Source organism: Gymnogyps californianus, chromosome 13 (assembly GCF_018139145.2).
Source record: "Gymnogyps californianus isolate 813 chromosome 13, ASM1813914v2, whole genome shotgun sequence".
NCBI classification, from domain to species: domain Eukaryota; kingdom Metazoa; phylum Chordata; class Aves; order Accipitriformes; family Cathartidae; genus Gymnogyps; species Gymnogyps californianus.
In genome coordinates this window covers 10,744,399-10,761,285 of record NC_059483.1, presented here as the reverse complement: position 1 = coordinate 10,761,285, position 16,887 = coordinate 10,744,399, and the positions used below count along the sequence as shown (strand labels likewise).

Genomic DNA, 16,887 nt, shown 5'->3' with positions numbered 1-16,887 from the left:
ACTTGCCAGCCACTCACTTCAGTGGCCGCAGCATTTAGGGACAAGGATTAATTAATGCAAGATAGGTCTAACTAAAACTGGAAACAGCCATGGGTGTGGACTGTGCTGAGCTGCTGCTTTGGTCATCCTGGCCGAGGCCGTTGGTCCCTTAGCGCAAGGGGATGCTGTGGGATTCGAGGGGCTTCTGAACCATGGGCTTGCGGAAGTGCTGCTGTATCTGAAACCCCTTGTCAAGGAAAGATTTTGCTGATATCCTGCTGGCCTTATAATCAGGATCGAGCCCAAGGCCAAGAAAAGCATAATTTGCCCATGCAGTATGTGATCGTGCTGTAATAATTTGTATGTTCTGGATCTAAGAACAAGAGCCCACTGTTTTGGAAGTGATGGCAGCTTGGATTTCAGGCAAACCGCAGGGCATGTTCACTGTTGGTATTTTCCAAGTGCTCTACATTTCTCCTTTACAAAAAACCCTATACAAAGTGAGTGCAAAGCACAAGTTAGAGGGTAAACTGCATGCGGTGGGCTGTGTCTTTAAATGCAGAGCACAGTAGGGCTGCCTACAATTATTCAGTGTACGGTCTAATCAGGGGCTCAGAAAGAGCAATTTATTCCTGACTATTCACTTGAACAATTTGGAAGTTTACCAGTAAGAACAAAAAGTCCCAGGACAAGGGTGTAGGCAGCTCCATGTCTGTAAGTGTCTCGTTATTACAGTATTTCGGGGCACCTAGTGTGAAGTTATATGGGTTGGTGGAGCAGCAAGGAAAACAGTTGTTCAGTAATGTTGCCTCTTTCTTATTGCAATCTCATGTATAAAAGGAATAAAACTCTTTTAAAAGAGAAATCAATAAAAAAAGGCAAGAGAAAGCAGGCTAGGTAATTCTTTCATAGTCAGTAAGTACTTATCAAATGTGAAGTGGATTGCAATCAAACAGAATTGTGTAAGGAATAATACTGCTGAAGAAATGATTCAATATCAAACAACTTCTCATTGAATGTTAATGTGGCCAGTGCCCTACTGCTTTGGGAACAAAGAAAAACAAATCAGAGCCCATTACATGAGTGTAATTGGGGTGAATAGTTTGGTACATATTTAAAGGGTGCTTGGAAGCTGGAACCACTGATTTCTTGTATCAAATTATTTTCCTCTAGGATCATACATCACTGCTGGCAGAGGGGAAGGTGGCGTGGTTTGATGTTTGATGGCAAGTGCCAGGCTGACTCAAATCCCTGTGGGGCTGGACTCCACAGGCTGAAACTGGGAGCTCAGCGTTGCCTTCCAGAGGGATGCAGGGACTGAAGAACAGCCAAGGGTTAAGGCAGCACAATTTCATGGCTAATTTTTGTTAGGTGAAAGCCAGGTTTTGAACAATAAGGAAACATGTCAGGTTTTCACTGGGGTAAAATTGCTTTGGTTTTTTTCTTCTTCTGCTTCTTCCCTTTTTTGGTCTTTTTTCACAGCAGAGGAGGCAGACAAAAGACAAGGAAGGAAGGTACAAAAGCAAATGTTTGTTTTGGCATGAACGAAATGGATGAGCTCCCATTTCAAATGGCAAAGCAATGGCTTCAGTCTTCAAACAAAAAAGTCTCTCCATGGAGTAACTTAAATAAAATGCCAGGTGTTTTTAATGGAAACACCATTTTTGGACAGCTATACTAACAGACTAGCCTCAGTGTCACTGTGTCGTCCTGTTGCTCTTTTCCCACTGTTCCTGTGTTGTTGTTTAGACCAGAGCTGCCTCCAGTGACAGAGATGCCCGCACTTGCTTGTGTGCTGGGTACCAAATCCTGCTGCACAGCAGGAGAAGGGCTGGGGCGTATCGATCTTGGATTTGTCCATCTTAAATCCGCCTGTTGTGCTCTGCTAGGGGATAATGCAGCGAGCAGCGAGCGTGGAAGGATTACGCGGCCAACCAAGCCTGAAGGACCAACCTGGATGCTGTAAATGGCTGTAACTCTAGTGACTTTGGTGGTTTTTTTCTGTACCAAGTAGCTCTCGGGCCCTGCTGCTAAGCTGTACTAGCTCTTGGGGCACTCGTGCAGCTCTGTTACTGATAAAGTACTGTTTTACCCCTGCCTCCATGACATATGGGTCTCCTTTGCAACTCAGGAGTGGGAGTCCCTTCTTCCCTACCTCCAAGACCCAGATCCCAGGAGATTCACTTGGGGCAGGCTGGCCCCACATCCACATAGGGCTAACGCTCAGCAGTGTACAATGCTATTGCATGGTGTCATCCAGCCCTTCAGTTTGGTCTTGTGGTGTTTCCACCCCCCAGACACCCAGGACGATCAGGGACAGGCCCCCCCCCGCCTTGGGGGACCCTCTTGCTTATGCAGCATTTTGGGGGAGCACTGCGGCCAGCCTGGAGGTTTTGAATCGGCTAATGTGGTTATTTCCAGACTGCAGTAATCTAACGTTGCATGGCTGAGGCTTGCAAAGCAGCAGCAATTTATCAACCTATTTACTGAAGGCAGATGGGGAACTTTTCCCTGAAACTAGTAGAAATGAAGAAAATACTGGGAAGGAAGGAGTGGGAGGAATTGAAACCGATTGGAAGCATTTCTGGCCAGACGGCTGTTAAATCAGCATGCAAAAGTCCTCACAATGAGTGCAATTTGCCTGAACAATACTGTGCGGGCCAGGACACAGCAGGTAGCTCTGAGCTTGGTTTTCACTGCACTAGATGTGCCTAGGGGTGTGCAGACACCGACCTCGAGGGCTTGGCTTCCAGTGGGTGTCCGTACTGCTGCTCCCAGGGACAAAGTCAAAGCCCTGACCTTGTCCCTGACGGGGACTGGAAGGAGCCTTGAACCTCACTACAAGAATAGCACTTTAAACCTTCAGAAGACCTTAATCTGGAACAATTCAAGGAATGTCTTCATTTGCATTGAGCAGAAAAAGAAAAATGAGAATATAAAAATATTGGTGCGCCTGAAACACAGCTTGGGGTTATGCTGGGAGTAAGGACGGGGCATCCTTTCTCCTGCAGATTGGCAGATAGGGACCCAGTGCAAAATGTTTCTCGTGGAGTAGATCTATCATCTTCAAGACCTGATGTAATTCACGTCCGTGTAAGGGGAGACAGACTGCTATCAGGCTGCTTTTTGTCATTATTTATAGTGCTGGAGGTATAAATCAAGCCAGGTCTCTGCAGTGGATTTACAGCAGGATGTCTGTTTTTGCATGATTCAGCCATAGATCAATGAACAAGGCTCTGCTCTGGCACCTCCTTGGCCACCATCATAAATCAGCAAAAGGTGTTAGACATTTTTATATTGTTCTTGGCAAGATATAAACAAAAAAATACATGTGCATTTTAATACCCTCTGCTGTACTCAGAAAGACAGCGTGACCTTTTAAATACATCTGCTTTGGAGTGTTGCTTATAAAAAGTAGCTGTGTTTGCTTCGACATACTCAGTCTTTTGCTTGCTTTTAAATATTTTCCCTTTCCTCATTTCTAGAAGCCTGAGGCTCTCTAGGAAAGGTACGTTTCCAAGCGACTTTTCTGTAAGTAAAAAGCAAGACTGCCCGGATGAGGAGGCCAGGGCCACTGGCAGATACTTGGACTTCACGCATGGCGTTATCCCCTCTCCCAACTGCAGCTGTGAAATGAGCTCCCAGTCTTGATTAGTTTTCCGGGAGACCCCACAGGGAATATGCAGCATCTTTGGGATGGCCCAGAGACCAACCACCCTCCTGCCCCAGAGTGAGGGACTGGCTGGAAGAGAAAAATGACATTTTAATATCTTGGTCTGTTCTGACCTCAAGCAAAGCCCAAATTCCTGCTCAGGCTGCCTGGAAATGCTTATAAATCCCCCAATTCCTGGGAGACTTGCAATAAAACCATCAGTCTGCAATCCTGGGGCAAATTGTTTCCACTTCTGATTATGCTCAGGCCCAGTCTTTTGGGGAACAGGATATCAGGCAGTTTTGGTGCAACATTAAATGCCTTTGAAAACCTGAATTTTGCAAATAATACATTAAATATACCCTACTAGGAGTGTAAAATGTGGTGTGCTGCTTGGGGTGCTGAGTGGCTTTTGTGCAGCCCAGGGTAAGGAGAAAGGTTTTAGCCTGCTCCTGGAGAGGAGGAGGAGGAGGAAGAGGAGGACTGGCTCATGCCCAGGGACGGGCATTGGACACAGGGGCTTGGCCGGGGCCAGAGCTGAGCTACGCTTCCCTTTGCTGCTGCTGCTGCTTTTTGGTTTTCCCTCACTCAGAGGAGATGCCCTTCACAGAGTGTTTATTTAGGATTAAGCGACTTGTCTGTCTGTGGTGGGTTGCCCTGTGAGCCCCTTTGTGTTGGGACTGCGTGCCGCGTGCTGCTCCCTGCGCTGCTGCTGGCAGCCTGCTTCACCGTCCTGTCGGGATGGAAATAATCCCCAGGAATGTTAAGGGGATTAACGGCACTGGAAAGGGCAGGTAACCCGAGGGGTGCAGCTCTGCTTATGGCTGCCTGCATGGCTCCAGCTGTTCTTCACAAGGGGAAAAACAAAAGAGACTGAAAAGAAAATTAATCCATAGCAGTTGGGTTTAGAAAGCTGTAGGGTGGAGGTCTGGGCTCCTACCCAGCACCTCTCAACTTGCGATTGTATAGCAGAATGGAGGGTGCAGCAGGACACCAGCTGCTTTTTGCATGTTTTCATGTGAAATGCCTCCCCCCTCCTTGACTTCTGTTTTGCCAAGCTCTCCTCGATGTTCTGCCCCTCTGCAACCCGCTCGCCCTTCCCCTGCGCATCCCTCGGCCCTTTTCCACACCACCTGCAAACCGAATTTCTCTTCCTTCAGCGCCGTAGGCAGCCCCGCTCTGCAGCGTGCCCTGCCCCGTGCAATGCTGCCCTGTTGATTCTCAGCATCCTTAACTCACAAAGCTGTCGATGCTTGTCTTCTGCACAGGTCAGTGTTTAGCTTTAGCTGCAATCTATAAAGCAAACGTAGTTCGCAGTCTTTTATTTCTGCTGTCTGTGTCATTTGAGAACTGATTTTCCAACTAGAGCATCTCAGGAGAGGTTTGTCAATAGGGGCAGATGATGACCAAACTGCTCTTGTTAAAAATATTGTATGGGCATCCCTTTCTGGGCAGAGAATGGGCCTCTGTGAAATGCCATCCACGTAAAAACAGGCAGAAGGCATTATTCTGGGAATGGGATCCAAGCTCAGAGGATATTGCTATTTGTAATTCTGTGAAACCCTGTTACTTGGTAGAAGGGATGAGACTGGGCAAAAACCTCAGGATGCCCAGGGTCAGAGCCCTGGATCTGGGTTTGTAAAACCACTGACCTAAGGGACCGTTTCCTGGGCAGAAATGATCACTTAAAACTGTGGCTACAGAGAAGAACCTCTGGTTTTCTGGATGCCTGGGATTTATTCATGAACACGTCTTTTTTAAAGAACTGACAGATTAATGAAGGGCTGCTGAAAGAACCTGGTCATACACGTCCTGCAAGTAAGGCGACTGCAAAACCAACACACTCAATACGGGTCAGCAGAGCTAGTTTAAATCTATTTACACAGGTAACCTGAGCCTGGGAAATAATGTGAGTTACTGACACATTTAACTGCAATCATGGGGGGAACCTTCCGTTTTCTGGGCTATGGCCCCCGATGGCATCCGCTCCCCGGGGAGCCCTCCTTTCCCCAGGATGAGGGTACCATCACTCACACTCCTCCTCCTTGGGAAGGCTGAGAGGAGAGAGCCTGTTCTCACACCCTGCAAGCATTTGCACGTGCAGGTGGAGGTGCATGGGATCTTTAAAGTAGCCTCAGTTCCTTTTAAGCACTGGTACACACACACTTCTACCTGTTAACCAGAAGTTAACATTTTTTTTTCATTTTAGAGCATGAACTTTCAGTCAATGCGTTTCCACTGTCTGAAGTGGAGCTGGAGTTTGGCCCTACAGCTTTTCCCATGAGAGTGTAATGGCAGAGAAGGTCATGCTGTATGTTAAGTCCTACAAAGAATGAAGCTGAAATTTTGTCTTTCAATTTGGATTCTTGAATTGATGGCATTTTCTAATTTGCATGATTTTCCTAACGTTAATTAATTGTATTTTAGAAACACAGAATAGCTGGGGTTGGCATCATGGGGCAGGGAAACAATTGCGTGTTGGTCTCTGTGAGCGCCAAAGCTTTGTGTGGTGAGAGCAGCTTTCAGGTGTGCAACCACGTTGCGGAGGATCTGCTGCTGGGAGGACAAGTGGTTTGACCTCAAAGCCGGGCACTTGCTTTTGGAAGCCACTTTCTGCATGGTCGGTAGGTTCAGGGCAGAGCGAGGCACCCAGGTGCCAGCTTTAGTGGGTCAGATGTGGGTGCTGCTTGACAGGGAGGCTCGCAGTGCCTGGAAGCCTTTTGGGGGGTGACTCCCCGCAGCCGAGCCCACAAAATGCGCCTTAACGCCCCGACTAATCCATGTGTCGCTGTTACGCAGCTGAGCCTGGAACAAAATACCTGTCATTCCTTCGCATTAGCTTAATGACTGCTGTGGCTTACTGCCCTGGTGACGGATGATGATAATGTTAATAATAGTGATCATGATGGTGATGATAATAATAATAATAATAATAATAATAATAATAATAAAATAATAATATGGCGAGCCCAAAGATTGGCAGATGCTAATCGTTACCCTCCCTGGGTGAGATGGTACCAGCTCCTGTCCTCACTGTGATTTTCCTCTCCTCTGGTTCCTGCCGTGCCGGCAGCTCCGGAGCATGTCATACCGATGGACCTGGCACACTCCCCCTTGCTTGTCACCAGGCGACCGTATCACCGATAAATGATACACGTGCTCCAGAAAGGAGGCAAAGAGCCTTTGTCTGCTTTTAATCTATAGTTTTAAATAATTAAGCAAGGCTAATTCTAGTATTTATAATGCAATAGGGTGAATGTAACTCGATGTGGCTACCATGGGAAGCAGTTCCCAGCTATCGGGTGGCTGCCTCGGGGCAGCAGGCACGCATGCCCTGGGTGCCCTTGCCTTCACTCAGCCCTGACATTCAGGAATAAACCCCATGAGGTCACAGGGTCGGAAAGGGAAAGAAAACCCTACTGGAAATGTAAAACAGGGCAGGGGGACACGGCCCTGCAGCTCCCGGCACCGCTGCCACGTGTTACCATCATTCCTGCCTCTGCCTCTCTGCTGAGCACATGCTGGGGATGGGGTTGCCCACCAGTATAGCCAGTGCTCCCCCCAGTACAGGCCCATGCCGCTCACCAGTACAGCCTGAGCTCCCCACCAGTACAGCCAGTACTCCCCACCAGTACAGCCAGTGTTCTCCCACCAGTACAGCCAGTCTCCCCAGTCCAGCCAGTGCCCCCAGTCCTGCCCACCCTTGCCAAGTGCCATGCCAGCACTGCAGCCTGCGGGGCCGGCGTCCCCCGTTTACACCAGCGCTGCACCCACATAAGGGGAGCACAGAGCGGGTACCGGCTCAGCCCAGGCTGCTCACACACCACCAGCTGCAATCACCCCAAATGCAGAGGACCCGAGATGCCTCCATGGTCACCCGCTGAGCTTTGCACACATGCACATGTATTTGGAACAGAGAAATCCTGGCAGGTTTGGGGCTAGCTGAGCTGTCTGGTGTGTAGAAGTTACCGGTACCCTGTTTTGTGTTGGCTAATGATGGAAATGCTTGTACAGTCAGGCAGCAGCAAGCTCCCTTCTGCCTGTGGGCAGGCAGGATTGGGTGTGCTGGTTAATAATTTCATTTAATTACCTTGGACTGTGATAAGAAAAAATGACAAGGCTGGGATCCCACTCTGTTAGCAATCACCAAGGGATGTCAGCCCCGTGCCTTTTGCAAGCGGCGTGTGGAGCGGCTTGTTTAGTTTTGTTAAGCAGTGACAGATGCTTAGCAGTCTTTCTCAATAATTGCAAACTTACTTTTAATATGTAATCAAATATTTGCTCTGTGCATTTGCCTGCCTATGATAGAGCCACACATCAATCATTAATGAATGTTTTAAGGTAGCTCAAAGGTATTTTGTTGAATACGGAGAAAATCCTCCCATGTTGATTTGCAGGGATCGTATTAGCAAGTGCCCCCTGTCCAGCCCAATGCCTTTCCAAGAAGAAGGTTTGAGTCACAGCATGGGTTTGCTAAGGGAATTTCTTGTGGGATACAGGTCCATTTTGAAAGGCAGAAGCACAAGGGCAGCTTCTCAACCAGCTACTGAAGTATTAAAGTAACATGATATCTCAAATAAAATTTAAAACAGGGTCCGAAGTCACCTGTGTGTAAACATGTATGCAGTGCAGACTAATCCCACGGGGGCTCAGCAGCCCGTCCCTGCAGGGGGGAGCCGGCAGAGAAGCGGGGAGCCCCTGGGGCGGCTCAGGGGACCCTGGGCTTACCTGATTTCCGCAGCGTGGCCCTGGGGAGCCCGGAGGGCAGGTGCTGCCCCGCGCCCCACGACATGGGGCTGCGGGGGCTGAGGCTGCCGCTTCTGCCCGGCTGCGCTTGTGCCTGCGTGACTTTTTGGCTGGGTCCGACAAAGCTGCCTGGCTCCTGCCAAGTCTCTCCGGTGGAGCAGGGACGGAGGGTCACGTGGAGGCAGCTGCTGCACCGGTGCTTCTTTCCTGCTGCTCTTGCCACCCCACGGGGACCCTAATGAGGGCTTGAGCTCGGCTGGCAGCAGCCAGTGGCCTTGCCTGCTCCTCAGTGCTGGTCCCAAAGGTCTCTCTGCCACCCTGAAAACTTGCTCCCTTTGCTCTTCGTTGCTGGATGATGTTTTCCCAGGATGGATGAACAAGCTAATCGTTTTTCCCCCCCAAAGCAAACAGCTCCGTGCGTGCCCAGGCGCCCGAGCAGCCCGCTCAGCACAGCCGCTGCTGCCGGCGGAGAGGTCGTGTCCCTGCTCCACGGAGGACGATTTCTCCTAAGCGTGCCTTAACTACGCTCCCGGAGAAATCAGATCGCCCCAGAGGAAGCCGCACGCCCACTCTCTTTAGCAACCACTGCAACAGCCAAGCACGGCACCAGGGCAACCGCTCGAGTTATCGTGATTATTCCCTGGTGTGTTGCAACACCCCGTCATCTACCAACTGCTGCACGGTCCAGAGGGAGCAGCTGCTGCACCCTGTGGGTAAGGGCTGTGGGAGGGAGAAGCAGCCCCTGCACAGGGGCCACGGGCATCCTGGTGGCACCAGGGCTGTGGGATGCCGCTGCATCGCTGCCCCAGGCTCCCGCTGCCCCAGGTCTCATCGTGCTGAGATGCAGCCCCTGCTTGGATTGGGCCCCTCGTCCCCATCCTCGCTGTGGCTGGAGGTGCCATGTTGGCTGTCCCTGAATTGCCACGGCCAGGGAAACCAGAAGCTGCAAAGCTGGGGGAGGAGGAGGAGTTAAACCACCCCAGCAGCTCCTTTTGGCTCTTAGATGGGTGCTGCCATCCAGCTCTGCCCAGGTCACCCTGTGCCAGCTTGCAGATGCCCAGCATTTTGGTCCCAGGAGGTGGGCAGGGATGGGATGAAACCATTTCCACCCAGAGGAAGGGGATAAGGGAAGCTGGGGGGCACTGCTGTGGTGCCCAGCCACATTCACATGCCGTGGCACCCACGGGTGCATGCACCATCACGGCCACGTCCTGGCCTGATGCTCCTGGCCCCGTGAAGGACTGGAGAAAGAGGCCAGGATGCCACAGGCATGGGGGTGCTTATTCACTTCTTTTCACCTCTCCACATTTTGTTCCTCTCCACATCCCAGCATTTTCCCCCATCCCAGCTGTGTTTTCCAGCCAAGGGCTCAGCAGCGCCGGGCGTGAACAGAAGCCCCAGCCTCTCCCAGCTTGCCTCGCAAAGCCCTCCGTGGGGCAGTGCCGGCTGCTGGCACTCACCTGAGCCGCCGCTCCCGGGCTTCCCGCTTCCACTCGGACACTTAGGCTGAAGGGAATATTCTTTCTGGAAGAAAAGGCAAGAGAGAAATGGAAAAGGACCGTACAGGTATTGCTCTGTTACAGGAGATGAAACGTAGGAGGAGTTGCCGGTCATTTGCTACTAGAGACTTGAAAAAATTATTATTTTTTTTAAACCTCCTGACCAGGAGCTGTTAAATTTAATTGACACGGAGCATCAGATGCAGGAGACAAGAGGCAGGCTGGTCCACATTCCCCTGTGTGTGGTGTGTGGTGTGTGCGTACATGTGCTTGTGTGAGCGCAGTCAGCCCATCCCGACCAGCTGTGGGTTAGACACGGCAGGGTTTTGAAGATCTCACACAGCTTTTGCCCCTAGATGAAGGCTGGAGTGGAGGAGAGGGCTTTAAGTGGGGAGGTTGTGCAGTTTGCCTGCTCAAACTGCAACCTGCCTCGCAGCCCATGTGTGCCCCATGAGCTTTTCGTGCCTGTGCAGATTCCCCTCACGTCGCCCATTGCCCCCGTAGCCTGGCTGCTCACTTGCATGCTCCAAAAAATCATTTGGCTCACTTTCCAACTGAAAAAGAGATGGATGCACATCTGGCCTACTCCCCTTGGTTTGCCTTTGAACAGGTTAAGGGGCAGGTGGTGAGCTTCAGGTTTGTGAGTTCACTGGAGATGTGTCAAAGGGGAAAAAGACCATCGTTTTAAACCTGCTTTGAGCTCCTGATTAAGTGTGGTTATTGCTGGTAGATGTGGGAGTGGAAAAGGGCTGTGATCCATCAACACCTGCTTTTGACTGAGTAAAACAAATTGGAAAAAGGCAACCTAAATTTTCTGGACATACTTCTGTCTGATATGCCCTAGTGCCTGACCAGCTGCACATCTGGGCTCCTCTCTGCAGGGAAGCGGGTTTGTGGGGTGCTTAGGACCTCGCGTCCTGAACCAAAGGACTTTTCATGGCAAAGCTGTTTTTCTAGGAGCTCCTTGCACAACAATTCTCTTTGCTATCTAAATTAGTAAGCAATCTCATCTCACCCTGTGCTCCTGAGTCTTTGGGATTAACAAAAAGACTTTGTATTCCCCCTGTAGCTCCCTGAAGGTTACTGTGTGAAGGTGGTTGATTGCTGGGTGATATTTATCTGGAGTGGCTCCTGCAGACAAGGAGTTGCGTCATTCACCAGCTGCCCCCATATTTCTTATGAAGTGGCTTCATGTGCCAGGAGAAGGTGACATGGGGAGCTCATCCCAGCATCACTCATTACGTCTCCTGTACCCCACATGGCCCCGTGTTGCTGTGAATGCTGTGGGGGTTTTGCAGGCGGGGGGTCTTGCTTGGAGGTGTCACCCCCAGAGGAGCAAGCCCAGGGGAGTCCCCGTGCCAGGAGCTGGCAGAAGAGCCAGGCGGCTCTGGCACAGCTCTGGCATGGTTCCAGCACGGTTCCGGCACAGCTCTCCGGCACGTGTGCCCACAGAGGGCTCATTTCTTGGGACTTGGACTCTGCCTTGCTGAGGAAGTGATGTGGTTTTTTCATTCAACGTGCACGTAAAGAGAAAATAACGCTGTGCTGAATGTGCACCCGGAGTGTCACTGGTGGGTGGCTGTACGGTTAACTGATGAATGCTGGGAAGACGAAGATGGCTCTGGGGAAGTCCACAGCCGGGTCCTTGTTACTGGGGTTGTGCATTAGACTGACTTTTAGCTGCTGAATTACTTTGCTAGTGATGTTGGCTGCTGGCTGTCATTTCTCTAGCCAATTGCTGCGGCACCAGGAACTTTCTTGTGTGGACACGTCTCCTGTGTCTTAAAAAACCCCAGACATGTCAAATGAGTACCCAACACAAATACTGGCTTTTCCACGGTTGTGTAATGCAGCCAGCCGACGTGAATGCAATGACAGTGAGATAACGCTGCCGCTGAGATGGGCTTGCTGTCTGCCCGGCCGCAGCGCCGAGGAGCCTCGATGTAAGCTGTGAATTACAGAGCAGACAGCTCTGCCTGGCCCTGCCTGCATGTATCTTTATTAAATCTCCACTCTCAGCACGGGGTTGGGAGTGCAGCATCACTGCCAGTCATGTCTGGGCTCCAGATCCACAGACAAAATTTTGGCCTTGCTGAAGTCACCCGGGGCTGGGACTTGAAGGCAGACAGCATTTCACCTCCTGCTGCACGGAGGTCCTGGAGGCTGGTTAAACATTTCCTCCGCTGGGTTAATGCTAGACGTTGGCTGAGGTGCTGCTTGTGGTGGTGAGGACCGGCCCAGCAGCCCAGCCCTCCCTCCTGCTCTGTGTGTCCCAGCCCCCAGCACAAACTTCGTGCAATCCCATTACAACCTAAGAAGTCATGCTGGTTGCACTGTGGCGGTGACCTTGGTGGTGGCAAAGCCAAGGGCAGGGCACGTGTAGGCTGGTCAGAGCTCTGGCTGGTCCCTGATACCCTGTCACCTCCGTGGCACGGAGTGGCTGGAAACACACTCCTGCTAATCTCCACTCGAGCCATTATTGTGTTTGCAGAGCAGGACGGCTTCTCGCACCTCCCTGGCTCACAGAGGGGAGTTAATGATTGCCCAGATGATAGAGACTTTTTCCTGCTCCCCATGGGACAAAGCAGGTTACGGGATTCTGTCCCCAACCCATCTGGGCAGGGGTATGGGTACCGCAGGAGTCAGAGGGCTTCATTTGTCAGAGTGAGGGCTCAGATGGGGAGGGTGTATTGCAGTAAATGGGCAGAAAATGCCTGCGGTTTCCCCAAACCTCCTATTTCTGCGTGAAAATCACTTCTGCGTGCAGTGCGGCTGCATCTTGCCAGGAGTAAGAAGTAGTAATAAAACCTAGCATTGGACAGTAACGCTATGCCCCTCTGCAGGGGAGCAGGACAGATGCAAGTGTGCCAGGCAGATGAAGGAGGAGCTGCCCCAAGCCCCGCAGCTGCTTCCATCGGTGGCAGTAGCAACCAGCCCGCAGCCACCCCGGCCGGGGAATTTCTCCAGCAAGAGAGGGAGGATCCTGGAAACACTGCTGATGGAAGGAGGTACCACTTCCAACCCACAGGCCAGCTCCTGCCTGGGATCCCTAGCCTGCTTTGACCATGTCAGTGAGGACACCTACAACTTTAGCTGGAATTAGCCTGGCTGTTAAGTGGGGTTAAATGCAACAAAGCAACATAAAGTAAAAATAGTAAGTAGTCTCACATTGTAGTTTTACTGTTCTATGTTACTCCCAAACATCCTGGGCATCATTATATCACAGCAGGACCGTTCCTGGCCCCGACTCCAATGCACAGCAAAGAGCTCCTGCAGCAAATGTCTGGAGGCAGTTTTGCAGGTGTAGGCTACTTTGAACCACCAGCTTTAAGGAGGCATCCTCCTCCAGGGCTCCCCGCTCGGGGAGTGCAATGCTCCTCCTGCAGCTTAGAACCAGCCTCCCTGTATAAACCATTAATCAGTATGACTTGTCCTACACGTGGGTGCTCTAATGTTTACTTGCAGCAAAAGTGATGGCTGGTAACTTTGGACCGTGTTTGTGCTTTGATGAAAGCGGTTAGGGAAATGAGCCATCGGCGTGGTCAGAGTACGAGCCACGGAAGGGGCGAGGAGGGTGGCTTCAGGCAGGTTCAGATCAATACAGGTGCCATTAAGGTGCAGTATCATAGCATCTATATTGCACTGTAGCCAAAGCCTGAGCTAATAAATTAGGCAAGAAATTGCTGCAATCAGATCATGGTGATAAAGAGGTATTAAAGTGGGCAAAATGCCACCCAGGCTGAGAACTGATGTGAATCTCCCGCAGACCTGGTTTTGGGAGGGAGGCACCGTTAGCAGGGTTGGAAGTTGCCCAACCTATTTGGGAGTAGATGGGCTCAGAGAAAGGTACTTTGTCCATAAGGTGCTGTAGCAGCTGCTGACATTGGTGTTCAATGAATGAACACATCCATTGATTAAAATAGTCTTATTGCTTAACCCAGAGGCTTTGAAAGAAGTCGTCATGACCTGGAACAAGGCATTGATGGTTGGCAGATCAAAGCCAGCATTTCTGTGTGCGATGAAGCCACAAAACATGTGATTTAGAGGTTAGCCAAATTGTACTCTACCGCTGCTTTCAATTAGCCCCAAATACCCTCTTGCTGCTCCCAGCGCTCTGTATGAAAACTTCTTACATGCTCCTGGATGCTGAGATACTGTCTAAGTTTTTGCCCAAATCTCCTGTGTTATTGCTGAATTCTGGTCTATCTGTGCTCATTTGCAGCAGCTGGGACTGATCCAGAGACCTCAATGAAATCATCCACTGGAAGAAACTTTTGAGGATTAGTAAGACTTTTTCCCATCTGTGATGTCAATGCACAAAAATCTGTCAGCTCAATTGTTTTGCTGCAAAGTCTTGCCATGTGAGATGTTGAGGCTTATTTGATTCAGCAAGCTGGTGCACATGTTTGCCGAGATGATACCATTTTCTTGTTAAGGAGAAACACAGAGAAAATCAGCAGCATGCCCCAACACCTAATGTCGCTGCTAACTCCCTGCTGGCCTTCGCTGGAGGAAGTGCTGCAGTTTGGATGAATTTCCAAACTTTCTTGAGGGTTAAGAAAGGCAGTATAACACCCCCCTCCCTCCGGAGCTGGCAGACTGGGCTCTGCCTTCCCAGTGGAGGTCATGACGTAGCTGCTATGGGGGCTGTTATGAGAAACTGTGGGTTCCTCTCTCTTGCAGGGGTAGAGCAATGCTGGGTTTGGGAGAGTTACTCCCCGGCGGGGAGCTTGACCGTGCACATTCCTCTGCTCCTAGCTCATTATGGGACACTGTTATTTTGGCAGGTTTTGCAATCGGGACTGGCAGGCACCCAGGAGTCGATGTCCAGGCACATCCTGGCGCTCCTGAGCCAGCAGCTATGAAATCTGCTGCCGCGGTGCTGCCCTTGTCATGGGAAGGGGTCTCAGCAGGGTCCCTGAACCACCACGGCATCCAGTGCTTGCTCCAGCCCAGCGCCCAGCCCCATCACTCCCTGTCCCGCGCTGCCCCCGGCTCTGCCGCCCTTGTCCAGCCCTCCATACACACTGGCCCGGGGGTGAGCAGGTTTTTCAAGTGAAGCTGTGAGCTTGTATTACTCCTGGTCCCTGGCCACAACCATAGCTGATTTCACTATCGTATTGCAAAGGACTCTAAGAAATATCAAGTTATTGGTGTAACATTTCATTACCGGTCTTTTGACCTCTGCAAGTCTGCAGCGTTTCTTGGGCTGAAGTGGAGCTGAGGGTGGATGCTTATGGTCACTCTCACGAGGGCAACCAGCAGCCTCGGGGATTTTTTGACAACAGCAATTTGTAAGTTTAGGCTTGCAGAAGGAGGCTGGGCTCTCGGTCTGGGTACGGGGCCAGGCTCATGTTACTGCAGCTCCCGCGCTGCTCTTGGGGAGCACCAGCCAGGTGGCCACTTTGCTGCCTAGTCGAGTGGAAAATTGCAGATGCTTCAAATAGCACTTGGTGTTATTTTATTCATAAAGAAAACACAATTTGACACAGATGAGTGCTGCGCTGACCTCTGCCTGTCTTTGTCACCAATGCCACTCCCCTCCCAAGTCCTCGTGGCAGGGCTGGCCCCAGAAGGCAAGCACAGCCCACCTGCGGCCATGAAAGCTGGCAAATTGAGTCCGGTTTCACAGACTGCCCAGAAAAAAGTGCAAAAAAAAGCTAAAGCGGGGAAGCAGCAGCATGGGAAGGGGAGCTCGCTGGAGCCGCCAGCCCCGGGGCAGGGACCCCCATCGAACTCCCCGCTGAAGCGGAGCAAATGCTGCTCCCCAGCTGCACGGGGCCCCGCGGCTGGGGAGACGGAGTGCGATGCACCAGACCTCAGCCGAAAATTTCCTGCAGATTAATGAGAGCAATCAGTGACAGGGCTCAGCCCCGCAGCAGCTGGTGCACAAGGCTCATTTGTCAGCATTCAAGCTGACTGCGAAGCCTGACATCCTGCTGCGAAGGGCACGGGGAGGCTCTCGGCACCTCCCCAGCACAAACCGGAGCAGTGTATCCATCCATCGGTGTGATGCCGATGGACCTGCTGTTCTCCCTTGGTCCTAAGGAAATCCTCACCTGCAGTTCAGTGCTTTTTAATCTGGTCCCTTGCAACGTGCAGAGCACATAATGCCACTGCATGCCAGGACAAAGCCAAATTCTCGCCCTGCTATCTGTTGGCAATACCTGCATTGCCCACCTCAATGTTAGCAGCAGCAGTTAAGCTGTTCCTGTGGATAACCATTTTTTACCTGTCTCAGGAGCTTATTTTTGCCCTGTGCTGGAGGTGTGGTACCACTGATGATGTGAAAGACTGCTCCACTATTTCTGGGGATGCTGCTGACTGCACGGGAAGAGCATCAGTCACTGGCTCACTGGCACAAAAGAGCTCCAGCTGTTTTGGAGCTGTCATGCTGCAGAGAGATCATTAAGACACTCTAAAGTGCCTTGAAGAATGGCATTTTGCAAAAATGGAGGCTTATGCCACATGAATAATAGGGACAATATTTATTTCTGGCACTGTGCCATGCTGTCCTAGAGCCACCAGGCTGCAGTGGCATCATTACTCCGTTTCACAACTAGGGACTCTATGTCAGGGGCCAAGGATAGTGCTGCCATCAGAGATCTGCTCTTCTGACACCACCTTGTTGTGCTCTTTACCTGGCCAAGGTCACTAGAATTAGTCCTTAGCTTGGAAAAATGGAATTTGTGAAAAATGAGGGCAGAAATGCCTCAGCAGCCCCAGGCACTGCTGGTAGCGGGCTGGCAAGGCAGAGCGGGCTGGTCTGTTCCCTGCGGGCAGCGTGTGCCAGCGGCAGCTGGCTGGGTCCTGTGCGGGGGGGACCCCAAAGGGAAGAGGCCAAAAGGGAGGAGGTTTGGCTGTTATCTGGGATGAGATGCCACCCCCCAGGCTGCCCACCACCACGGGCTGCAAGTGGAGGAGGCAGTGGAGGAAGAGGTGAAGCGTCCCTGTTATCGCAGGGTTCGTGAGGAGGCAGCAGGCACCACTTGAACATGGCCCCCAGGAGCA

The 16,887-nt window shown here is 51.3% G+C and overlaps 1 protein-coding gene across 1 annotated transcript in view; it reads right to left on the bottom strand.

Annotated features, from left to right (window-relative positions):
- Positions 1 to 16,887, bottom strand: part of FAM107A (family with sequence similarity 107 member A) — a 28,462-nt gene that overhangs the window by 5,640 nt on the left and 5,935 nt on the right. The window contains exons 2-3 of the mRNA XM_050904866.1: positions 9,838 to 9,901; positions 8,360 to 8,524 (exon numbers count right to left, since the gene is read on the bottom strand). Of these exons, the coding sequence (XP_050760823.1) occupies positions 8,360 to 8,524; positions 9,838 to 9,901 (229 nt within the window). The remainder of the gene's footprint in view (positions 1 to 8,359; positions 8,525 to 9,837; positions 9,902 to 16,887) is intronic.